The 26791-nt window shown below is 42.5% G+C and overlaps 1 protein-coding gene across 1 annotated transcript; it reads right to left on the bottom strand.

The window, feature by feature from the left end:
• Nucleotides 1-6497: 6497 nt before the first annotated feature.
• On the bottom strand, nucleotides 6498-20649 carry LOC125908303 (uncharacterized). Its single transcript, XM_049610989.1, has 4 exons — nucleotides 20636-20649; nucleotides 19451-19682; nucleotides 8392-9044; nucleotides 6498-7103 (listed from the first exon to the last, which is right to left on the bottom strand). The coding sequence occupies exons 1-3, from the start codon at nucleotides 20647-20649 to the stop codon at nucleotides 8514-8516; spliced, it is 777 nt and encodes a 258-aa protein (XP_049466946.1). The 3' UTR covers nucleotides 6498-7103; nucleotides 8392-8513.
• Nucleotides 20650-26791: the final 6142 nt, after the last annotated feature.

The following is a 26791-nucleotide window of genomic DNA, read 5'->3' as shown; positions in this document are numbered from 1 at the left end:
ACTAATAATCCCTAAAGATTCCATATTTTTAAGCTCATCTTTTAAACGAGAGTGCAGGCTAATTGGTATGCGCTTTTTGTAGTGCAAGGAGGGAGTGGAGTTTTCTTTAAGCGCTCCCAGGCCTTCAAAAAGATCTGCATTTGAATCAATGAACGTTTTCCTGTCTGATGGAAAAGACTGAGATGATTCTATACTATTCAAGCGTTTCAGCAATCCAAATGCTATACATGTTTGTAATCCCAATATTGGTTGAAGATTGTCATCTACAACAAAGAAATTAGCTGATAATGCGTTTTTGGTTTCCTCGTCAACACAAGTAAGACGAATTTGACCGTGTATTTTTATACAATTATTATTATAATCCACAACATTAAATGTACGCTCTTTCGACAACGATAAGTTCATACGGGTAACCACGCTAACAGGAATGCAATTGACATCTGCACCGGTATCAAGCTTAAATTCCACTGGCCAGTCCTGAATTAGGTATCGTTTAGTCCATTTGTAATTGGAACCCACTGTTGCTACGTTACAGTTTACTCTACAATAATAATTATTTTGAAATTCATAAGAATCCCTATTTTCCATACCCTCACAATAAACATCTCTAACAATGTTACCTGAATCAGCCCACGCGATCATGTTTACATCTTTGTCGTTCCTTTGCTTCACTTAATGCGTTGTTCGTACCGGTTCCCGTGAGATGTCACTGTTGCTGTTGATCTTCGGAGCTTTGCAGAATTTCATGAAATGTCCCCGCTTTCCGCAATAGTTACAGGTCACATTCTTTGCAGGACAATAACGACGATGACTCCCGTTAAAAGGTTGTCCACAGTTTGCAGCTTGCCTTATGAAGTTTACTACGCTGAATTGTGTCTATTTTCCAATTTCCAGCATCTTTTTCTACACTATTGAGGTGATGTACATCGTTGGTCTGAATTAGCTGCTTGTGTTTTGATGCAGCCTCATACGTTTTACACATTTCTACGACGTTTTTAAGCGGCTCGTCTTTTGCATCCAACAATTTTAGCTGCAACGTTTTATTCTGGATGCCGACTATAATACGATCACGAAGCATTCGGTCAGCATAGGATGCGTGACAATTTGCACACTCAAATTCGCAAAATGCCATTTGTTTTCGTAGTGCCGTTTCAAACTCTGCAAAGGGTTGATTTTCTTTCTGCTCTATGAGGTTGAATTTGAACGCTTCGATGGCCAAATTTTTTCTTGGAAGACAGTAAGAATCAAAAGCAGTAATGACGTCATCCAATGTTCTGCCTATTTCTTCTTTTTTAGCAGCATCTCCCTTATCATCTTTTTTTGTATTGTTTTCGACAATTTCACCGAACATTGCCTTCATGTCTCCGTTGCTGGGAAATAATGTGTTGTATATTTCAACTCCATGATCACCAACTAGCCATAAAAAGATCGCGATCTTGTTCCGCTCGTCCTCGTTGATTTTGTTATTCGCAATCATAAAGATGTGAAACTGCTGCTTCCATTTTGGCCATTCTTTTGCCAAATCTGAGCAATCCAGCGCTCATGGTAAGCGGTCTACTGAATTTGCCGCCATCTTGCTGCTTCTTTTCTTCTCTTGATACACGCAATATGCGACTTTAATATGCGTTTGTTCTGCTGGCAAACGACAATAAATCCACGATTGGACGATTGGATATTGGACGATACTTTCCCGTTTGCTTTTAGGTTCCGAGAGTTCTTACACTTCTGACACCATGTAATAAGTTTTATTATGTACACTTTATTACGTATACGTCTGTTGCTCTCTAGTTCCCAAGCTCGTCTGCTGGATCATTCCCCAAGCAGCCAGAACTGTCATATGCCAGTGTTGCCAGCAACCTTGCTTATTACACATATTTCTTTAGCCCGGTCCTACAACGCCTCGGTAAATCACTGTAGCAACCATCTAGTACGTTAGGAAAATGAATGTCAAGACGTACACCGCCGCTACGAACGGATTCAATAATACCAGCGATTGTCTTTTTTATAACGATAATCCTTGGCAATGTATGTTTTTACTTCATCGAATATGTACTTCATCGAACATTATTGATAAATTCGATCAAAAAAATAATTTTTGACCCCTACGACCCCTACGATCATCGGACACAGGCCCTAAAATTGTTGTCGCCATGGGGTGGGGGAGGGGGGAGGTGCAAATGGTTTTCCTGCCACGGAGCCCCAATGACCATCTTTCCGGGGGCCCTTGTCGCTAACACTCTGTCCACTTGTAAACATACGGCATACTACAGACTAGAGAACTTCGGTGACCACCTAGTTCGCCTACCGTTAGATCCACCGCTGGTTCATGACGGGGTTTTTTTTACTGTGGATGTGCATCCTTCCCCCTACCTGCTGCGTATGCACCGGGCAGGAGACAGTGTGGCAGTATGCAGGTTGCACACTGGATAGGAGCGGGCCCGCGGCACCGCCATCATTTCGCACATCTGCATGCCCGTCGTGGGTTCTAATCGCGTATGAACCGGCCGTCGTAGCAAGGGATTAGCCACCGGCTCCGGCTACGTGGTACTCAAGTCCTGAAAAGGCCCGTATGATCGCGTAGGCCATAATGACAATAATAATAATAATAATAATAATAATCATAATAAGAAGAAGAAGAAGAAGAAGAACTTAGCATAGCAGTCCATACTCAGGGAAGGACTGCCGGCAATCGGCGTCATGATAATGACTACAAACCAACAAGCCACCAGATTCTGGACGGACAGGTGCAGCACCATACGCGCACCGTAATAAACAAATCCAGAATCCTCTTTTGTATGGATTCAATTCAAAATGTTGTTTCCACTTGCGTCCGCTAGCTGAATTAGAAATAAATGTGCAACATATCGCAAGCACGTTTGCTTAGATCGTGTGTCTTTTTAATACCCCCAACAGCAGAGCCGATCGCAAAGATGCCAATGCCAATGGTTGTGTTGTCTCTCAGGTAGCAAGTCGAAAATGCATGGACTTTGTAGCCGCAGCGGATGAAAATGTACCCATCAGAATCAAATAGTTTTGGGGTTTCCAAACGCACGCACACATACAAACACGCGCGCAAACTCACACATACACACACACACACAAGCGCGCGCGCACACACACAAGCGCGCGCGCACACACACAAGCGCGCGCGCACACACACGCGTGCGCACAAACGCGCGCGTGCGCGCGCGCGATATGGCACCTACGAACGCGCGCACGCGAGAACGCGCCTACGAAAGCGCGCATGCAAGCACGCACCCCACATCAAACCCCCCTCCCCTTCCGTTATCATCAGCTATCATATAGCGCATCATCATCCAAAGCGCAAAAAAAATTAGATTAGTCTTAGACGTTCTCCTACGCTTGTTTTAAATAGGCTTCTTCACCCTCAACTGGCAGGGGCATCGAATGGTCTCATCAGCAGCGGCACGAAATAAAATAAACTATCAATACACCGATAACAATTTGAATCTCAATCCAGCTTCTCCCACAGCGTCTCAAGGCCACACACAAATTAATAAATGCTAACACCCACCAATAACAATACACAACCGCAATGCACATATATGAACCAACGCATACACTACAACAACCAATCAGCTGGCGGCGGAAAGCACGGGCAGAAGCGCCGCAATTACAAGTAAGGCAAGGCAGGGTGAGGGAGGGAGAAGAAGCGGACGAGAAAATGGGTGCCAATATTTTTAAATTTTTTGACCGTTTTTTTTGCTCCGCCGCCATAAATAGTTCGTCCATTTCGCCAACAGATGGCGCTAAACTTGCTCGACCCAGCGCAGGAATCGCTGAAGTCCAGCGCGGGAGACCACCCGCTGCGCAAATTCGAGCAGTTTTCTGCGTAGTTTTTTGCGTAGTTTTGCGTCAAAAAATACGCAAAAAAATACGCTAGACTTCAGCCAAAACTACGATAGCCGGCGTATTTCTTGCAGTTTTTAGGTGCGGAACGAGCGCCATCTGCTGAAGGAATGGATGAACTATTTCAGACGGCGGACCAAAAAAAACGGCCGAAAAATTCAAAAAATATTGGCGCCCATTCCTTCCTCCTCTTCCTCTCACTCCCTTTCCCCTCCCTGCCGTGCCTTACTTGCGCTTCAGCCCGTGCCTTTCGCCGTCAGCTGATTGTGTGTATGCGTTGGTATATATGTACATTGCGGTTGTGTGTTGTATTTGGTGGGTATAGCATTTATGTATTGTGTGTGACCTTGACGATGCGGGAGAAGCTGGTTCATTTTGGGATTTAAAGTGTTATCGGTGTATTGATGGTTTATTTTATTTCGTGCCGCTGCTGATGAGACCATTCGATGCCCCTGCCAATTGAGGGTGAAGAAGCCTATTTAAAACAAGCGTAGGAGAACGTCTAACACTAATCTAATATTTTTTTAATTTGAACATGTTTGATGCTTCAACGACCTTCTAGCATCTTGTAGCACGGTGTATAGTGGCAATAAAAAATTTTTTTTTTCAATGTGCCGGAATTTGTCTCGAGTTTTCTGGCCACGACACACACACACGGACACACACACAGCGCGGGGAAAGTGATCGTCCACTCTATCATGCCGCGATCCCCCTCCCCTCGCGGTGCTTTGAGTGAGGAACCAGCCTTTCTTCCGATAAGGTAGCCGTAATCGATCATGCGGGAGGTGGGGGGGGGGGGGGGTTGATGGGGGGTGTGTGCTCGCCTGCGCGCTTTCGTGGGTGCGTGCTCGCGTGCGCGCGTACGTGCATTCGTGCATGCGTGCATGCGTTCGTGCGTGCGCGTGTGTGTGTGTGTGTGTGCGTGCGGGAACTCCAAAACTGTTTGATTCTAATGCGTGCATTGTCACCGGCTGCGTCTACACACTCCATGCATTCTTAGAAAACGCACTGCACGCCGCCCGATCGATTACCGCTACCTAGGAGACAATACAACCATTTAATTGGCACCACCATCTTTGCGACCGGTTCTGCTGTTGGGGGATTAAAAAGACAAACGATCGAAGCAAACGTGCGTCTGATATGTAGCACATTTCTTTCCAATTCAGCTAGCGGATGCAAGTGGAAACAACATTTTGAATTGAATCCATACAAAAGAGGATTCTGGATTTGTTTATTACGGTGCGCGTATGGTGCTGCACCTGTCCGTCCAGAATCCGGCGGCTTGTTGGCTCAGAGTCGAAATCATGACGCCGAGCGACCGGCACTGCCTTGGAAATGGGTTCGGCTCGGTAGGTTAATGTTTTGGTCGATTGCATTCCGTGCATTTGTCGCATCACAGCGGTAACATGGCAGCAACAAAGATAAGCCAATCTCTTCTCCGGGTGTGGGCTGTTATGCTATGTTATTCCTCTTCTTCTTATTATTATTATTGGCGTAATGGCCTACGCGATCATGCCGGCCTTTTCAGGACTTGAGTACCACGTAGCCGGATAGTCACCCCTTGCTACGGCGGACGGTTCATACGCGGTTAGAACCCACGACGGGCATGCTGTTAAGATGTGCGGAATGATGGCGGTGCCGCGGGTCCGCTCTTATCCAGCGGGCAACTTGCATACTGCCCGATGCATACGCTGCAGGCAGGGGGAAGGATGCAGCTCCACAATAAAAAAAAATACCGTCATGAACACCTTCCTTTCTTTGACCGATGGATCATAACATTCCGGAAGAAAACACATTCGGCGACAGTTGTGCGCACACACGCACACTCACACCCATGCGCATACGACTCAGCATATCTGTGCAATCTACAACATATAAAAGGAAAATCATAGTGTCACATAAACTTAAGCTTTATGTAATTTGGTTTAAGCTTTCCTATGCACGGCCATGACCACCTGTCTTGCGTGCGCTACTTGGAATTAGGGTTCTGCGCGTTGCACAGCAAACCCTCCAACGTGAACTAGCGATTCCTTAGTCATTTGTACATTGCAGCGATTGAACTCATTGCGCTTTTTTGGTTTGATTTGTGAAAATGCAACTTCATCGCCGCAATGTTTGTTAACGGTTTTTTTGAGCGCTTCAACAGCTCGCGAGCATTGACCATACGCGTGAAAGAGATAGCGCTATGGAGGGAAAAAGCACGGACGACGACTGACAGCGATTGGCCGTCTGACGCACCAACACATCCAAACCTTCGACAGCGCGCTCAGGCGAGGGGTATGAGGCGGTGCCAGGAACGGGTAGCTCGAAACGCTGCTTGACAAATTTGCCGTAGGAGGGAAAAAGAAAGCATGAGAAAATGCGCGAAAGGGAATGATTTCTTCCGTCGCTTTGCACAGGGGGCAGCCAAAATCTGCGCTGGCCAGCGCAGATTTTGGTACATTTCCTGCGCTGGAAACTGCTCGAATTTGCGCAGCGGGGGGCTGTGCCTGAACATCCACCCCCCTTGACGCAAGTCAACAAACAAAACAAAAACAATCAAAATAAACGGAAATTAGATGCCTGTGCTTTCAAATTGCTACAGGTAAGATATAAATATTGCATCTAAAGAGGCGAGTTACGAAACCTTTCATTATTTCAACTGTTGTGTCCGCACAAATGAAACGTAAACATTTTGTGTGTACGGCACAAACAGAATATATATTTAACAACTATCTTTGGTATCGTTATACAATAACACAATACAATATATAACGCATACACACACGCAATGCGAGGAGAGGACGACTGGTCCTTCTCGCGCCGCGATCCTCACTGAGGACGTCACCGGATGACAGCCCTGCTGTCAACGGCGAGCCCTCAAGATGAGGCAGCGGTCTGTCCACAACATCAACGTTAGTACCCGTCCCAACCTATCGTTCTCGGTGTGCGCACGGATGATGCGCTCAAATGGCCAGAGTGATGGATGATGAAAGCCAATATTATCATTTTTTTGTCGAACTGCCGTCGTCAAGTGCTGTACCGATAGGTTGACGAGGAAATACTATGGGGTAAGTGTCGCGTTAGGGTCATCGGGCTTAGGTAGGAGAGGAAAGTAACACGTTACGGCTTCGATCAGGTTAAGACCGGGAGTGAAGTGATTGTTTCTTGGCTCGCTGCTGGGTTCCAAAATGCGTAGATGGGTAGTGATGTGTGTAGTGCCCAGCGCTAAATGCGGTTTCGGTTGGTGTAATCTGTAACGACAAAGGATAGCAATTCGCCGCGGAACGTATCAAAGAGCTCATGAAGCTCCCTTGCAGCACTTTCGTGGTGTGCTGATAACCCGTGTTGCTGGTGTGCACCCTATGTGCTGGCAAATCGTGATTCACATTTTTCCCCCATCCAATCAGATTGATGACGATCGAAGATTGGATCTTATAAGCATGATCGTATCGGTGGCTCATCAAAACAGGCCGGGTTGCACCGTCCAATAATGCGCTTGTAGGATGCACCCTACTATGTGCATGGCTAGTGTCCACTACTGTAGTGTGAGACAAAACCTTTTCGGGAGTTTGTCTTTGAGCTATATTGTCGCTTCTTTGTGTGCTTGCCGTGTGATCGTCAGTGTGTTGTGTGTGTGTCACCGGAGCATTTTGCGTAGCTGGCTTGATCGTAGTGGAAAATGCACCGATGCTGTATGTGTAACACGCGGGAACATTTTGCGCAGCTGACGTCAGTGCAGTGGAAAATGTACTGGTGTTTTGTGCTTTCCACGCAGGAGCATTTGGCGCAGCTGGCGTTGGTGCAGTGGCAAATGTGCTGGTGGAGTGCGGTGTGTATGTGAGTGTGTGTTTTGCGGGTTTATGTTGGTAGCTTGTTTCTTTTCCGCAAGGTGTCGCTGTGGCTCTGTTTGTATTAGTGTAGCTACCACATAATTTGGGAAGCGCGATGGTGGGCAGCTGTAACCCTCCCAAAGGCTTGATGCTTGTGATTTGCGGAGTGTTTGCATTTAGTTGAATGCATCGTTTTGCCTTCAACAAGGCCTCAACACGAATCAAACGAGGCTCAAAATCTTCGCGTAAAGCTGCATTTTGGGCGGTCTGCTCTTCGTTTGATACTGCTGCATCTTCTAATTTCGACTGAATTGTTTCCAGCTCGGTGGAAAGTAGTTTGAGCTTTGCAATGCGAATGTCTATTTCGATTGCATCCCGTTCTGGGAAAAAGAAACTCAGAAACCTTTCGTGACTGGCCAATACCGCGAGTAATACTGTCCTTCTGGACGATAAACCAGCAACTTGGACGGGCATAATGCAGTTCTTGCAGGAAAAAGGTGCTAGACTTCGCGTACACAATGAGCTTGGTCGATTGTGAGGCGACTAAAGCACAGTTACACACGCGCAAACAGTGATTATCGCGAGAACAATTAAGATTTAGAAAACCAGACTCGTCTTAATCATGGTCACGGCACCAATGTTTAATCTCACTATTTCGGATAATTTATATTCCGCGTTTCGGTGTAACTTTCAAACCTTTAATATTTACCAGCAGTTATTCGTTGTGCAGCAAAATTGGAAGAGAGAGTTTATTCGCGACATTCACTGTTATTTATAAACTACTCGATCGAGCCGAACACTCGAAATTGAACGAAGAATGTTCGTGTTTCGTTAAGCACGATATGAAGTGACAGGGCTGTGCCTGAACAGCCATTTTACCACCAACAAACCAAAGGCGCATTCAACGCAGCGTCTTGCCATACTCAGCAGATGGTTGAAGTAATTTTTTGCCGGATCTTCACTATCCGGAAAAGGCCGCAGTAAGAAAGGTTTTAGTGGATAACCCTGATCGCCTATAAACACGTGAGGCATTCTTTGGGTAGTACCAGGCAGTGGTTTAGGAGGAGGGATGTTGAGCCGATTTGAACGAATGAGCTCAAACAATGATGACGAATTAAAGACGCTGCTATCGCTACGACTCCCATATTCACCAACGTCAATGGCGATAAATTTCCAATTCACATCTGCTACTGCTTGCAAATGCAGAGAAAAATATTTTTTATCGTTATAATATTGTGTACCTGAAAATGCCGGCCCTTCTAGCAATGAGAATGAAAAAGTGTGCGACTTACAGGCGAGGGGCATGTAGAAGCATGGGGAGACGGTTGGAAATACGCGGAATTGCTCGGAGGCGAGAGCGTGTTTTGCTTTCTACACAGTTTTTGCACTCACACAATTACACATGTGTGGATGTGTGCGTTCAAATTTCAGCCTGCGCGCTCAGTTTGGTTTTCTCGCAGCGGCATGCGGGTATCGGTGTCTCGATCGCACTAGTGCAGCGAGTGTTCCTCTGTGCGCTCCCTTTCTTGCCACCACACGAAATCGTCAGTTCAGCTCAAGCGTTCTCCGTGAAAGGCCGTGCGCGTGTTAGCCTAAGTTCCGGGCGATCGAAGTTTCGCTAAGTGTTGAAGTGTTGTGCACATTGAAATGAAGCTGCGTTTATCTTTCACCATTTATCTTAAATGTGTGATTTGCGCTGCTTTATTTCAATGTTTTTTTTGCTGTATTGAACATCAACAACGGGATCCACGCAGTTAGACGGCTATTTGAAATACGTCGATTTTTTTATACAGTAGAACGTCGATTATCCGGGGGCGGATTAACCAGCGGGCGGCTTAACCGTGCGCATAAATGTGACAGCTGTTCAAACGTACAGCGAACATTTGCTGCGATTGTCAAGTGGGCAACCAGTTTTTTGTGCAGCTCTGTAGTGTCTAGTGGTGTTTTCGAAATTTATTTTTGTTCATGAACAGTTGTTAAACCTATAGTTATTGATTTAAATAATATTCTACTAACGATTTATTGATTGATTCAAGGTGAATTAATCATAAAATTAGTGGATTTTTTATTTTTATATGAATTTGACATTTCTTGGACCATTAACCGTGCAAATCGATTAACCGGCAACCGCCCGGTCCCGAGCTGCCCGGATAATCGACGTTCCACTGTATACCCGGCAGGCAATTGACGTTTCATACTAGGGCGAGGGGTGTGGAAACGCATGGAAGAGCAGGAAGAAACACGGACGAGCGGTGATGAACTGCAACTGTGTGCGTGCAACAGCACCAAACGGCATGTGACGACGTACAGTGTGTGGATGTGTGTGTGAAATTTTAGGCACCGAAGATGGATCGAGGTTATGTTTACAAAGTGAAAGAGATTGATGCAGAAGCGTCTTTGTGATAAAATGTATTTTAGTTTCATATTTTCAGTGTTAAAGTTTGTAATGTGAACTTAAAAGTAATGAACAATGGTGCTATTCTCTTGTGTGCTGTTGGCGAATATTGAAGCGTTGAAATATTGAAGCTTCATATGTTAGTTTGTTGTGCTTAATGTGAAGCAAAAATATGTGCTTAAGTGTTATAAATTAGAAATATTTAAACGTATCCGTCTAATGTTCAGTTGTACCCATCTAATTTTCAATATTTTTGGGTGTCCTTATCGTTTACCAGGAGAAACAGATTGGAGGTTAGATACGTGCAGCTATTTCGCCTCCACAGGTATGTATGTTAATTAAAGTTGTTGTATTTGTAACTTTTCATTACGCTGACATTAAATAACTAATCGGATAAAATTTGCCGTTTAACATTATGAATAATCGATGTTATCAGTGTTCTTCAGTTGTGTTTCAAGCTGTCCGAAGGCACACAAATCCGATTCACCTCGTATGCACCCAGCGGATTTCATGCGAAGGATATTGGAAAGCCATCAAAGAAGTGGGCATGATGGTAAGGAAACTTTGATTCTTTCTACTTTTAGATTTCTTATCCTTATTTTTGTTTACAACAACCTTGGATCGTCGGCGCCGGCCTTATGGAAACTGCGCGGTCAGAGCAACAACCGGAAGCATTTCGTTCCAGGTGGAAATTATCTCAAGTTTGGGAATTGAAGAGAGTTACGGCACACTGTGAACATCGTTGTAAACAATTGATGGTAATATTTATATAGGTAACATTTATATTTATATATTTATATATATATGAATGCATGTGTTTATCGAATTATTCATTAATTCGGTTATTTATTAATTAGAGCATTAGTTTAGTTACGGAACAGCTTATCCCGGCCTTTCTCGGGTTTAGTTGCTGTTGCTTGACCGCGACGATTGACACCAGAGTTTGTTATGGTCGTATTGTCGTCGTATAATCGTGTTATTGCTGTTAACGTACTTTATTTATATCTATTAAGATGCAACAGCATTATTTATTTTCCGGAATATCGTTAGCGTTGTTCCTGCTAATAAGACGGAAGACGTTTGAAATTAGCACCTGTGTCAATCGTCAAACGGTTGACAGTGGGCACTAAAGTACAATAAATGGTAGGAGCAAAAACGCGATGGCTGTTACTGATTTGCAAAATGAAACCAACAGCCATTTTACATGTTTTATCTTAAACAAGCATTGCACCTGAAAGCTACCAAAGCAAATGTGTATTTCGTACCTCCTGATTTGTGATAGAATAAAAGGTACAGTTCCATTAAAACAGTCGACCGATTGATTGATTCAAAGTTTGAAACGTTTGTGTGGCTTGTGCTGTGTTTGTGAAATTGGTGTTGTGAAAATTAAGTGTGAAAACGATGAAAAGAAAGCGTGAAACAGGCTCCTCTTATAAAATTGCTCAAGCCGATAACAAAAAGCTTGAGGCCGAGTTATTTGGCGAAAGTAGTTCTTTTGGGATGAGCAGCAACCCATCAGCAATTAATGAAGAGGACATTTGTGTGCATGATCTTCTCGTATGTGGTCCTCAAGATATTGATCAACAAGAACACAACTATGATTGGATAAATATCGAAGAGATTGACAACAATGAAGACTGCGAAATTATCAACGATGACGTATCCGAGATAACGTTGGAAAATGCACCGGATTCCCCAAAGGAAGATGAGCCAATTGAGGAAGTTATTAGAAACTGGGCTCTAAAAACATATCAGACGCACCAAGCACTCAACAGTTTATTGGCTATTTTGCATGCACGAACCGAATTTAACCTACCAAAAGATGCGCGTACGCTACTTAGAACAAAGCAGTGTGGAAAGGAAATAGTACTGAAAGCTGGAGGAGAGTTTTGGTATCCGGGAGTACGATCGGTTCTCCACAACTATTTCCGGTGAGTAAACAATAATATTTTTTTATTCAGGAGCAGGCCGTATTGTTTAACAAGGCTGTTAAAAATGACAAAATCTAATGCATTTTTTTCTATTTGCAGTGATGTACAACCAACAGTAAATGAGTTTTCGTTAAATTTCTTTATTGATGGACTACCGTTGCACAAGAGCACCCGAAAACAGTTTTGGCCAATACTGATGAGCATTCACGAAATGCCAGAAGTTCCTGTGTTGATGGTTGGCAATTTTTATGGGAAATCTAAACCGAAGAGTTTAGATGAATACCTTCGTCCACTCGTGGAGGAGCTCAATGAGTTGATAGATAATGGTATAAAAATAGCCAAAAAGACCATCAAAATAATTATTAGAGCATTTATCGCAGACACACCTGCACGAGCGTTCATAAAAGGTGTTGCCTATTTCAATCATAAACTGGGATGTCAGAGATGTACAGTCGAAGGACAATTTAATAAAAAAGCTCGAGTGATGTATTTTTCGAAGATAGACGCACCAAGAAGAACGGATGAAGAGTTTCGTGGCGAAAAGTATGGTGACCACCACCGAGAAAGAACACCTCTACTGCATCTAAAGACAATCGATATCATTCGAAATATTATTATCGCGGATGTATTGCATTTGATAGACTTTGGAATATCACGAACATTAATCGTCGGATGGAAATCAGGAAAGCTAATAGGGCGCAGTTGGTCATCGGAAACGCTGAATTACATAAATTCGCTACTTCAAAAGGTGGAAATTCCGCCTGAATATCATCGCAAATTCCGTCGAATTGAAGACACTGGTTTATGGAAAGCCATTGAATATCACATGTTTTTACATTACGCCAGTTTTATAGTGTTGAAAAATGTATTAACTGAAATGGAATACAAACATTATATGTTGTATTTTTGTGCAATAAGAGCATTTTCTTCGGAAATTTACAAACATTTTTGGCCAGAAGCGGACCGGCTTCTCAAACAGTTTGTTGTAGAGTATGGTGTCATTTACGGTGAACACCGTTTGACTAGCAATGTACATAGTTTGGTACATGTTTTCGAAGATGTGGACAAATTTGGAGTTCTTAAAAATATGTCATCTTATCGTTTTGAAGGTACATTATTTCATGTTAAAAATTCACTTCGAAACGGTCATCAGGTTTTGGTTCAGGCTGCAAATAGAATATCGGAACAATCTTCGAAATCTCGAACGGCAAGAAATAACTCATACCCTTATTTGGAACACGTAAAAAAAGGAGTAGTACTGCATGTAAATTATAATACCACATTTTATCCAACTTCTCAGGCAAATTGGTTTCTAACAAAAGATAATTACATTGTTCAATATTGTAGGGCAACACAAGTAGGATCTGTTATTAACATTTACGGGAAGGCATTTGATAAAATAATTAGTCCAGATAAATACTGTTCTTCGCCATTGATGGAAGACATTTATGAAGCTGAAGTGAACGATCTTTCTACACAAGAGGTGGTATTTTTGATAGAAGATATAAAGTGTAAATTAGTTGCAATTAAAACTGATGATAGTAATTATGTATTTGTACCTCTTATAGACACATTAATGAAGTGAAAATAAATAATAAAATTTGACTTAACCTAAAAGGATGTTTACCTTTACCTTTTATAAGGTTGGCCGTTATATTGTTTATAAGAATTTAAATGTAATGTTTAAATGTAAATGTATGTTAATGTAATGTATGTATTTTTGTATATTTGGTTTGAGTTCTTGGTTAATTATGAATTGGTAAAGTGTTTTACAATCTTTCATTTCATTTTCAAGATATTACGTTGGTGTTTCACCATTTCAGGATTTAGAAATTGTTTTTCTATCAGACGCAAGGACTGCTTCGAAGTTTATTAAAGAATAGATATAAGCTGTAACATAGTATCAATAGTACATTACAATAAATAAAAATGGAAAAGCAATATTTTTATCAATAAATAATATGTAATATATAAACGGCGATGCGGTAACGGCAACTATGAATAGGTAGAGCAATTTAATTAAATAAATATATTTTTATTTCTTCCTTCTATGGTAGCTTGTTTTAACATTTCCCTGCATGTTTACTCTTGCCGGTGCATGCGTCAGTTTTCTTTTTAAATATTCTTTAACATATTCTATATCTACTTCTATTCCTACGTGGTTTGTGGCGATAGACTTAAATAAGCGCACTGTATTTCGGTATTTACTAAAAGCTATTTTTTTTTCCTGACGATCCTTCCCAGCTACACCGTGCAAGAAAATTCCTATCAAACAACACGTCTAAAGCCTCATGCATCCTGTTGTTGGCATCCTGGCTGCTGATATCTGCATCTATCCTTTGAGTATAACTGCAAAATGCAAAATCATCTTCAGCTATTTTTGCTTCAAAAGCATCAAACTGTTGTTCATTTCCGATTTTTTCCATGGCTAAACTCTGCGCATTTCTTCTTATACCCTTCATAGGATTCAGTATTGTAGACTGCTCATTTAAAATCACCAATATCTGAGCGCTGCGTGCATCAATTTTCATTAACATCATCCGACAAAGAGGGCAGCAGCTTCCAGAATGCTCTGTTGAAGTAATTGAAAGGACTGTTTGCTTTGCTCCTGCTGCAGTCTGGTGTTCATCGTCGGTGATCATCATTATTGGCGACGAAGGCAGCACAGTTTCGTACACCGAAAACGTAGCAGAACTCGTTGACGGTTTCTGATAACTTTTCCTGGTTATATTTTCAGGCAAATTTTTCACAACACTACCAGTTGCTCGTTCAGTCTTTATGTTCGATGTACCGGTGCTTGTCGATGGCTCTTGGTTTCCACCATCAACTATCTTGCCTGGCGGTCGGATCTGGCTAGGAACACCGGTAAAAGATTGCTCAGATATAGCAGTACTCGTTGATGGTTTTTGAACATTAACGCTGATCATTTTGGCTGGTGTACGGCTCACAACACAAACAGATCCTCCAGCAGCCGCTATCACCGATGCAGAAGCACTGGTGGGTAATTGTTGTCTTACAACAGTGGTCTTCATACCACGCTGGTTCTTCGGAGCATGAACTTCGGCAAACGATCCAATCAATGGTACTGCAGATCCCGTCAATGCCTGTTGTCTACCGATCTTCATGCCTGATTGCTGCGGTAGAGCATCAGCAACCGGTACCAATGATGGCGCAGCAGTACTAGTTGACGGTTGCTGTCCATGTTGCTGGCCTAACGGACGGAATGGTGCAGCAACACCAGGTAATGTTGACCGATGATAATTACCATCACCGGCACTCGAGACCAGCGCTGACACTGCATCCGTTACCTTCACCTGTTCAACAACACGAACTGGCATTCTTTGTTGACTGAGCCGTGCGCGCTGACCGGCCACTGAAACCACCGAAGGCACTGCACTTGTTGTCGTGAGTTGTCCAACAACACGGACCGGCAAGCCGGGAGGACGAATGGCACTAGGAACGGCAACCGAAATCACCGTCGGCACTGCACTTGTCGTCGGAAGTTGTCCAACAACACGGACCGGCAAGCCGGGAGGACGGATGGCACGAGGAATGGCAACCGAAACCACCGATGGCACTGCACTTGTCGTCGGAAGTTGTCCAACAACACGGACCGGCAAGCCGGGAGGACGAATGGCACGAGGAACGGCAACCGGAACCACCGATGGCACTGCACTTGTCGTCGGAAGTTGTCCAACAACACGGACTGGCACATCTGAATGACGAAACGACTGCACACCCGCAATGGCCGAAGGCATCACTTGTAGAGGAAGTGGTACTTGAGACTCTTCCACAACTTCTTCCTCCAAACGAAGACACGTTAGTTTATCTTGCGTCGACATGGTGTAACTTTTGCAAAATGTACGAAATTGCACTAATATTTTCAAATTTACACAAAAGACACTTTTAGACACTTTTTCACGAGGCACTGACACGATGTATTAACTTTGGAGTCTGAAGTTGAACTAAAATTGTTTAGCAAAGTGTTAGCCCTTTTATACTGCATTTCGAGCAGACTTATGAATGAGTGGGAGGAGTTAAAGGACTTGTGGAAGAAGGAATAGGATATGGTGTAATGTCGAATATTGTGCCTGTTGCTTGTGCTACCGAATGTCGCCAAGCTCACGTACCCGCGTTTTATGTACCTTTTCTTGGTGTTTTCGAGTTACTCGCCACCAACATGCATATCGGCTGGAACTTGGACCCATGCTAAATTGAAGCAAAGTTAAAGTAAGTCTGACCTAAGTCAGTCCGAGTAAGTCAGTAGCTAAAGTAATATAAAGACAGTATGATAAACTGGTTAGTAATGTTAATTTTTTCATTTCAGCTAATATGCCGTGCGAAAAAGCAAAATAAACATTTAATTTTAATGTTTATTAAGCCAAACCGACATTATTTTTTTCATCTAAAACGTTTTTTATGTGTTTTTTTTCTCATCGCGTTTAGGCGTCGTGTATCAGATCGCAACTGCTAATAATTTCGTCGTCTGAGGCGGACTGTTATGGATGTACCAAATCTTCAGTGATGATGAATGCGTTCACGAATCTACGAGCCGGTGATTGGCGGTATCCAGATCATCGTCGTACTGTTAGCTTACCTAAGCTACCAAAATTAGTGACAGTGTAAAATGTAAGAGAAAGACAAATTGACGATTAAAGTAATATAATTAAAATTAATGTTTAACATGGATTGCGCTCCACTAACAGTATTTTTCTCTTATATTGTCTATTTCAGTTGTGCTGTGAAGATTACAGCTGGCTCTCACAACCGTCCGGAAGTCGCAGTAATTTGGTAACATAAAGATCATCACCACCGCACGAAGCGCAGCATATTGAAGCAAGCCCAAGCGGACAGCAACCACCTGCAGCAAACGTACGCCGAACGAATGGACGTGGTAGACGCGTTATGATTCCAAGGCGATATTTGCGCTCTGAAAATGCTAGCACAGATGTTTGAGCCACAGAGGTGACGTTCCGAGAGTGTAAAAACTTGCCGGGCCCACAGGTACGTAACAAACGCGCCCAAATCTATGGCATAGTATTGGGTGTTAGTTACACTGGTGCGAGTAGGAAGCGTGCAAATGAAAAAATTTGTAAAAATGTCCCCATTATTCCTTTGCACATCCAAGAAACGATCACGAATGATCAGCATGAAATGCACTTGACTGATATTATTCTTTTTCTTTAGTTTCAGATAAGCCGTTCTCATCAATGCCATATCATGTACGGTCGGTTAGTTACACTTCATAACGAAGGACAATCACATCTGGTTAACGGAATGCTGCCAAAACGATGAAGCTGGCTTAGCCCTCGATGACGACGCAACTCCTGCACGTTCGTCGTCATACTATCATTTCAACTGGAGGCATGTTTGTTTTAGGCGGCTACAACATGTTGTTTGAACATGTTGAATAGAACAAACATGTTGATAATGGTAATGTATTGCATTCTCAACGCTTTATTTGTACGAAATGCAAATAACTTTCTTTACTTATTTTATGTTTTACGTTTTAATTTAATTACAGGTGAATGCTGGAACTCCGTGATACCCGTTTTCGTGCGCTGAATAAGGTTTGTATGAAAAATAGTGTATTTTTAGAATATTTTATTTTTCAATAAAGTAACGGTAAATTAGAAATACACTGTGTTGATAAACAACCCGAATGAAAGAAATACACGGATAAACGAATGTAAACAATACACGAAAGAACGGGAGGTCCGTTTCATCCGTACCCCCCCACGCCCAATCATGTCTTCCGTTGGGCGCCTGAGCCATGCACGGTTGGGCGCCCGTTTCTCCTCCTCCGGCGCCATCAGTTTAGCTGTCAATTGCCTGCCGGGTATTGAATGTGTGTGGTTTGAGGCAAGATTGTGTGAAGCAATGTATTTAAATGTGCTTTTATTTGCAATAAAAGTGATAAAATGTATACCAAGTTTGATGTGTTAAATTTTTTGTTTTGATTCGGGTGCACCAAGTCCGAATGAAGGGAAGCGCACAGCGCGCTACGAAAGAAACGAGAGGGAGGGGGTGTCAGTTCAGCCAAGGTGGATTAAAAATATCAGGTGGTGGATTAGGGCCTTTGGGGGGTCGCCATAGTTGAGGGACTTTACGTCATTTTAGAACCGTTAACCATTGGTTTCCGCACACAAAGCTTAGCAAATAGAACAGAATTCTTTGTTTTTATGTGCATTTTTGTGTGTCTATTGGTTTTATCGAAAAAAAATGAGATATATTAAGAAAAGATTTGACGATTTGTTTATGCACGAAATTTAAAATCATGTGAGTAAGAGTTCTAATCTCACGTAAATTGTCCATGCGGCTCGTAGATAATGAGGAATTAATGTGAAAATAGAAAAAAATAATGCTTTCTTAATTTTTATCATCGAAAATGTCGAAAACACAATGAATTATAGAATAAATTCACGGAATAACACAAAATAACACACTTTAATCCATGTTTTAATGTTAAATAAGAACTCGCGAAGTCCAAAATATATTTTTAAAGAATGTTTGATCAAAAAAAATGGGGTAGATAAATTATATGAACAAATTTATTAAATGTAAACAAAGTTTGAATCCTGGGGACCTTACGTCAAGTGACGAATTGTCAAAATGCACTAGAGTCCACCACCTGATATTTTTAAATCCACGTTGAGTCCAGCGCAGCGCAATTCGCTGGAATCAAGTGGGAGGGGGTACCAGTTCAGCGCAGCGCAAGCCGAAAGAAACGGGGAGGAAGGGGTATGATGAAACAGCGCGAGCGAGCGTTCTTTACAGCGAGAGCGCCTCGTGTATTTTAACACTTTAACACTTTGACCGCCGGCCTGACGTCACAGTTTTTGAGTGAGCACGTAGCGCATGGCAAGAGAGCGATGAGAGCGACAGTTTCTCGTGCCATTGTTATCACTCTTTTGTTTCATTGCGATAAGCGGCGTAGCACATGTCGTTCTCGTTCTCTCTTTCCTACCTCATTCGTTCTCAAGAGAATCACTGAGCGTCAGATACAGAGCTGAGCGGTGAACAAAGCCGTCATGCGATTTCATATGACGCGGCGCTTAAAGTGTTAAGCGCAGTGTCATATAAATTCGCATGACGGTTTTGCTCACCGTTCAGCTTTGCATCTGACGCTCAGTGACTCTCTTGAGGACGAATGAGGTAGGAAAGAGAGAACGAGAACGACATGTGCTACGCCGCTTATCGCAATGAAACAAAAGAGTGATAACAATCGCACGAGAAACTGTCGCTCTCATCGCTCTCTTGCCATGCGCTACGTGCTCACTCAAAAACTGTGACGTCAGGCTGGCGGTCAAAGTGTTAAAGGCAAGCAAGAGAGCACATTCTCTCCGTGGTAGCGCTCCATCCGCCATTTTTAATTCTCAGCCCAAAACAACGGACTTCGGATCTGAGCTTGGGCCGGACCCCCACCGCGTATTTCCACCTACCCCTCGCCTGAAAATTTCGTTCTCTTTGATTGTCGGGGGGGCTTTCATTCGGATATGCTTGCCATCTATGGCGCCGATACAATTAGGAAAATTCCATTTATGGCGAAACTCTTTTTCCACATTCCTAAATGCAGACGTTGCAGATGTTTCGTAGACAATGAGGCCAATTGTATTGTGAGCAATACAATATGTGAATGATAAAGACTTAAAAGGTATTCCAGTCGATAAATACCTGAAAGAGAAACAATACTTTAGTAAACGCTCATATGACAATTTTGTTTTCTTTATTTAAAAAAAAAAATCTAGATTTCAGGTGCTGTTATCAAAGTAAATGGCTTAGCTTGCGAGTTTTCGATCGCTCGAATGTTACCGAGATAAACTAGCTAACGAGTTCGGAAAACAACCATGTCATATATGATGGAAATTTTTCGAGCAGAATTCATATGGATGTGCTTGCATCGGTAAACAGTCTGCGGATCAGATTCGCAAGTTAGCTTAATTTACATAAGCTGATAAAGTACAGGTTTTTACTAGTTGGCTACTCCATTTTTTTAAATAATAAGTAGCTCACAACAACATGATTTTGGATTAGTAATCTCCGTAGCCGGTCTCGTAGTACAGTCGTCAACTCGTACAACTTAACAACATGCCCGTCATGGGTTCAATCCCCAAATAGACTGCGCCGCCATACGTACGACTGACTATCCTGCTATGGGGGGGAATCAATTAGTCACTGAAAGCCAAAGCCCACAAGTGGGTACAGGCAGGCCTTGACCGACATCGGTTGTTGAGCCAAAGAAGAAGAAGAATCTCCGTTAAAAAAGAGAATCAGGAAAGTGTAAATGAATTAATCAATGGGAGTGGAGGAATATAATATTTAATAGGTACATACTATGTAATAGGTAGGTATAGGTAAATTAATAAAAGCTCGGAATCGCTTCCGAATAACTTCACCAAAATCAGAAGGCTCCGGAAGATCAAAACTCTTAACTCAGAACCGACCGCACCTATAGATCCAAAGCCGATAGTCAGCTGCCGGACCCGTTCGGAGTCGTTCAAAGCTGTCCGGAACCGGTTCCCGAATAGTTCTTGACGGCTCCGAACGACTCCGACCCGAACCATCGTTTTGATGCAGCCGGAATCGGAGCTGGAGTAGCAATGTTAGGAAGCTTCTATTAAACATACCTGAGAGTGATCATCAATCGTTCCTCTGGACAAATGTATGGTTTGTTTGTAGGTTGCTTTGTTATAAGATGCTCTATCCTTCTCAGTATGAAATAAAAAGTTTTAATTGAAACTCTCATAAACTCGAAGAATTTATCTTCTTGTTTCAAAAGTTCATGAAACAATGTGTGGTATTGCCCGATTTTTTCACGTTTTTCCCACAGATCGTTGGTTTTATCGCGCCTTCTTTTTAATAGTAAGTAGCGCAAAGCTATGCTCGAACTGTATAGTTCCGTTTCAGAATCTGAATCCATCTAAAAAAAAAACAAAACAAAACATATAAGAGTTAAGTTTGGACTAAAATTTGTTACAGTGATGATGATGCATATGATGATGAATATGATATTCAATTATAGATTGAATGATGTTTTGGAACACTATATATCTTTAAAACAATTAGTGTAGCTTTATCGTTAAAGTGCAGCTGCATGCGTTGATAATGTTGCGAAAATTGGTTAGATTTAAGACCAGTGGCGGATTTAAAGTGTTGGGGACCCAAGCGGCAAAAGGAGTGGAGGCCCCTGGTAGGTGTCGAGCGATATTGTTGCATTCACACTTTATGAGTCCCTTCATCCATGGGGCCCCTACCTAGCACAAAAGCTCTCGATGAGACTCCTGTACACACTGTTCTATAAATTGGAATTACCATACACGGGGCCTCCCACGGCCACTCAGTCCGCGTACAGTTAAATCCGCCACTGTTTACGACATAATGAAATCGTGAACAAGCTTTGCAAAAACTTCCGTTTTGATTTTGATCCGATACGAGCGATTAATAACATCAGTCGAAGGATGAGAATCCATCATACTATGTGGTCCGGATGATGATTCGGATAAACCGGATGATGGTTGTGTAGGAGCTGCAACTAATGGAGAAGCAAACGCTGGAGATACTGGCAGTGTTGTTGGCATGGCATCTGACGAAATGATCGACAAGTAGAACTCAAAAAGAGCTTAAAAGTTAATTTAATCAGATTTCAGAAGATTTTACCTTTAGCGAAAGAGGTTAAGTGTCTAAACGACGCGATACTAGAGCTTGCTGGATAGCACCAGTTGTATGAATTATATTCAGATTCATATTTATTTGTCTACCTTTTGGTTACACAAATGCTTAAATAATACTTATTACCTATGTTCCTAACCTAACAAAAATTAACATAAATTATCAAAAATTTGAGAAAATTTTTTTTTTTAGAAAATTAGAATCTAAAATTTAAAAATTAAAAATTAAGGCAGCACGGGATTATGAAGGGTTCTGATGCGGGATCGGAAAGAGGATAAGGGAAGGTTGAAATCAAACATAGAGTATACACAGTTAAATCGACGAATTGCACGAAGAAGGGGGTCATTACGGCCCACTGCAGTTCGGCGGGAAGGGATCACTAGGGGAGGGCGGTTTCGAAGAACACGGTTAGGGGCGTAGAAAGGGATAGAAGAAAGAAGGGAAGGAGAATCAATATTACCAAGGAGTAATGCGGCAATAAAGGTGGACTGGGCATGGGAACGGCGGTTTTCCAATAGTTCCAGGCCAAGCTGCCGACACCTGTCCTCGTAAGGAGGTATGGGAGAGGACAATCTACCCAGGATTTTACATATAGCAAACCTGGTGAACGATCGCTGCACCCGCTCGATACGTTCCACATGGGTTCGAGCTGTAGGGGACCAGACTATTGAGCAGTACTCCAAAATCGATCTGACCAGAGAGCAGAACAGAGTCTTCAGGCACATTGGGTCGGAGAAATCGCACGCAATTTTCTTTAGGAGACCCAATGTTTTCCGCGCCTGATTGACAACTGAGTCAATGTGGTCTCTGTCAAGCAAGACACCGAGGTCTTTTACGACACGAACACGATTGACTTGTACAGAATTTAGGACGTACGAGTAAGTGATTGGAGACTGCGAACGACTAAACGAAATGACGTTACACTTATCAGGACATAATGTGAGGGAATTACTAGAACACCAAGACGAAAAACGATCAAGAATATTTTGTAGGGAAATGCAATCTCTAGGAGACGAAACTGGGAGAAAGATTTTGAGGTCGTCTGCGTAGCAGAGGAAACACTCAGGAGGGAGGGTGGTACGGACATCATTAATAAAAATTATGAACAGCAAAGGACTTAGAACACTACCTTGCGGTACGCCTGCACTACATGAAAAGGGAGTCGAAAACATATCATTAAATTTAACACTATAGGAACGATCACATAGAAAAGAACGTAACCAAGATACAAAAAGATTATTGACGTCAAGTTGTGAAATTTTATTTAGAAGTAAGGAATGAGGAATACGATCAAATGCAGATTTGAAGTCAGTATAAATAGTATCAACTTGTTTAACTGACTCTAACTGGGATGATACGAAAGAGGTGAAGGACATAAGGTTAGTTGTTGTAGAACGGTTAGGAAAAAAGCCATGTTGCTGAGGGATAATAGTAGAAGAGGTGAGTTTAAACACATAGGTATGGATAATATGCTCAAATACCTTGGTTATTGCGCATTGTATTGAGATGCCACGGTAATTGGAAATGACAGACGGGTTACCTTTTTTGTGAATGGGAACTAGCCATGCCCGCTTCCACAATAAAGGGAATGAAGACGAGGACACAGATAGGTTAAACAATTTTACCAATAGAGGAACGAATAGAAAAGGTGACTTTTTTAAAACCGAGGCTGGTATTCCATCCGGTCCAGGGGAGAAGGATGGCTTAAGTTTTTTAAGAGCTTCAGAGACTGTATTAACATTGACAATACCCTCAGCCCATGCGACGGAGTTTAAACCAGGCAATATGCCCTCAGACTCCGTCAAAGGTTGACTCTCCGGTCTAGACAGACCATTGGCGAAATGCTCAGCGAATAGGGAACAGGTGTCAGCAGCATTGTCCGTAGTGACCGAACCGAGCGACATGGAAGTAGGAAGGGAAGAGGGATTACGACGCTTCTTGGCATAAGACCAAAAAAGTTTAGGATTACGGTATAACATGCATTGAAGCCTTCCAAGATACAACCTATAACTGGCCCGATTATAAATTCGAAAAGCAGAAGCGGCATATTTGAAAACTCTACGATTATACTCAGAAGGAGTTGAACCGAGTTTTTTGAGGGCGCGTGTTCTATCCGCCTTTAATGACCACAATGTAGCATCATACCAAGGAAGGCGAGAGGAGGGTTTAGAACGAGGACAACATAAAGGGAGAGCTGCCTTAACAATATTACTAAATTGCTCCACCGCTACGTCCACAGTGGAGGGAGAATCGGTTCTAATTTCTAAAAAATTCCAATCAGAGTTGGTTATGATTTCCCTAAATTTTTCTAAGTTCATTTTCCGAAAATTCAACTCAGATTTGTTATCTCTAACATTATTACCATTATGCGGTAAAGGAACATTTACTACGAATTCCAGAGGTGGGTGATAATGATCTAATTTAACGATAGGGTCAATACTACAAGAAACTGGTGAACATGAATATGTCACTAACTCATTAACAAAAACTAAATCTAGTTGCCTCCGAAAAATATTTACGACCCCTGAAAGTTGACGCAGATTGAATTCAGCTAATCCGTCTATAAAGTAGGATGAGGCAGGGTTAACGGCAAGCGGTGCGAAATAATCCTCATTTTGAGACCACGATAGTCCAGGTTGATTGAAATCACCGCATAAGACAAACAAATCCCTATCTTTCATGCGAGATTGTATTAATGTAATTGTATTTTATTTTATTTTATTTTATTTTATTTTTTATTTTATTAATTGCTCGGCCACGTTGGGTTACAGCAATAGTGCTTACTGACTATAGTGTACAATTATTCACGAAGGAGTTGGAAGGAGTTTATGGTACGGAAAAGGAGCGAAGACGGGATCGGTAGACAGGATAGGATATGTTGAAATCGAACAGATCAGAAGTACTATTAAAAGACGACATAGCTCTTACAAAAGGCTCATTGCGAGCAAAACGTGTACGACATATAGGTAACTGGAGACGAAAACGATAACGTAAGGTGCGACAAGGTGCATACAAATGTAAGCGCGACAGAAGTGAAGGAGTATCAATCGTATTGAGCAATATGCCAGCGACGAAAGAAGCCTGAGCGACCGAGAGGCGGTGCTCCAACTTGGCAAGGCCTAATAGAGCGCATCTATCGTCATACGAAGGAAGCGGAATAGAGTGATGACCCAGCGACCTACGAAATACGATCCTTGTAAAACGTCTCTGGATCCTCTCAATCCTTTGGAGCAGAGATAGTTGGACAGGAGACCAGATGACACAGGCATATTCCAGTACGGAACGGACCCAACAACAATAAAGGGACTTAAGACAAAAAGGATCACGAATTTCAGTGGACATGCGACAAATATAACCAAGACTTTTGTTGGCCTTGTTGATGACATAGTCCGTGTGCTCCTTGAAAGAAAGACTCGGGTCAAAGAAGACGCCAAGATCCTTAGACAAGGACGCACGGGGAATAGGGGCATCACAGACACTATAAGCATGAGTTATACTTGTAGGAGATCGGAAGAAAGACAAGACAGAACATTTTTCAGGACACAGGACTAAACCGTTAGAAGCACACCATGTAGAGAATTTACAGAGCCAAGATTGAAGGACTAGACAATCAGCTGTAGAAGTTACAGGAAGAAAAATTTTAACGTCATCCGCATATAGCAAGAAGCCGTTAGGAGGAAGGATCGAAGTACAGTCATTGAGGAAGAGAATGAACAGTAAGGGACTAAGGACACTACCTTGAGGGACACCCGAAGAACTAAGAAAACATTTAGAGAAAGAGCCACAGATTTTAACTGCATATGAACGATTCTCAAGATAGGAGTTGAACCACGGCAATATAGAGCCACCGAAACCTAGTTTTCGAAGCTTAGCAACAAGTAATGATAGAGGTATACTGTCAAATGCCGCTTTGAAATCGGTATAGATAGTGTCTACTTGCTTACCACTAGACAGATAGTGATATAGAGAAGACAAAAAACACATTAGGTTGGTGGACACTGAGCGATTGGGCATAAAGCCGTGTTGTTCCGTAGAAATATAATTTTTTACACAAGGCATTACAGATAAATGGACAATTGACTCGAGGATTTTAGAACAAGCACAAATAATAGAAATGCCTCTGTAGTTTGATGCTAGTGTGCGGTCACCTTTCTTATAAATGGGAACAAGCCAAGCTAGTTTCCATTGACTAGGAAAAATCCCTACACTAAGCGAGCGAGAAAAAAGACGAGTGAGAATAGGAGTGAGGGTATTGCCACATTTTTTCAAAACACAGGCAGGGATGCCATCGGGGCCTGGTGAAAACGAAGTTTTAAGTTTGGATAAAGCGGATTTTACTAGGCTTTCACTTACAACGACTGAATTACATGATATCACATCAGAGGGCGTGTAAGACAAGCCTACGTCCAAAGGAACCTTAAAAGTACTAGGATCGACAAATACACTAGAGAAATGTTTGGCAAACAGGTTACATATATCAGGATTGGACGTAGCAGAGGACAGATCAAGAGACAGGGTGGATGGAAGGCTGGTAGAGCCTCGCCGAGAGTTCGCAAAACGAAAGAATGACCCAGGATCAATAGTGAAGCGCATTTGAAGACGCCGAACGTAGCGACGATACAGATGGCGATTAAGAAGACGATAAGCCTTAGCCGCATATTTATATACACAAAGATTGTGTAAAGTATTATTTAAACGGTAGGCGCGATGAGCGCGGTTTTTGTCCGATTTTAATAGACGTAAAGCTCTGTTCGACCACTTAGGATTAGGAGCGGGTTTAAAGAGAGGACAGCAGGAAGGGAAGGCGGAAGTGATTACATTAGTAAACGCTGCTACAGCTTGATTTATGTCACAGTCAGCATCAATAAAGGACCAATCGGTATCGGCTAATATACGATGAAGCTTTTGGTAGTCCAATTTCCTAAAATTGAACATACGAGCCGTAGGTATTCGTTGGGAGGATGCAGGGCGAGAGTGCGTAAGGAGCACGCTTGTCTCAAGAGCAGGATGATGATTGTCTAGCGCGACGAGTGGTACAGGTGAAGCTATGACGGGGGAGCAGCACTCCAAGAAGGCAGCATTGGCAAATAGAAGATCTAATTGTCTTCCGCGTA

The sequence above is a fragment of the Anopheles coluzzii genome, chromosome 2 (assembly GCF_943734685.1).
Source record: "Anopheles coluzzii chromosome 2, AcolN3, whole genome shotgun sequence".
Classification (NCBI taxonomy): Eukaryota; Metazoa; Arthropoda; class Insecta; order Diptera; family Culicidae; genus Anopheles; species Anopheles coluzzii.
Note: the sequence above shows the minus strand (reverse complement) of the source record. Positions and strands in the feature narration are given on the sequence as shown.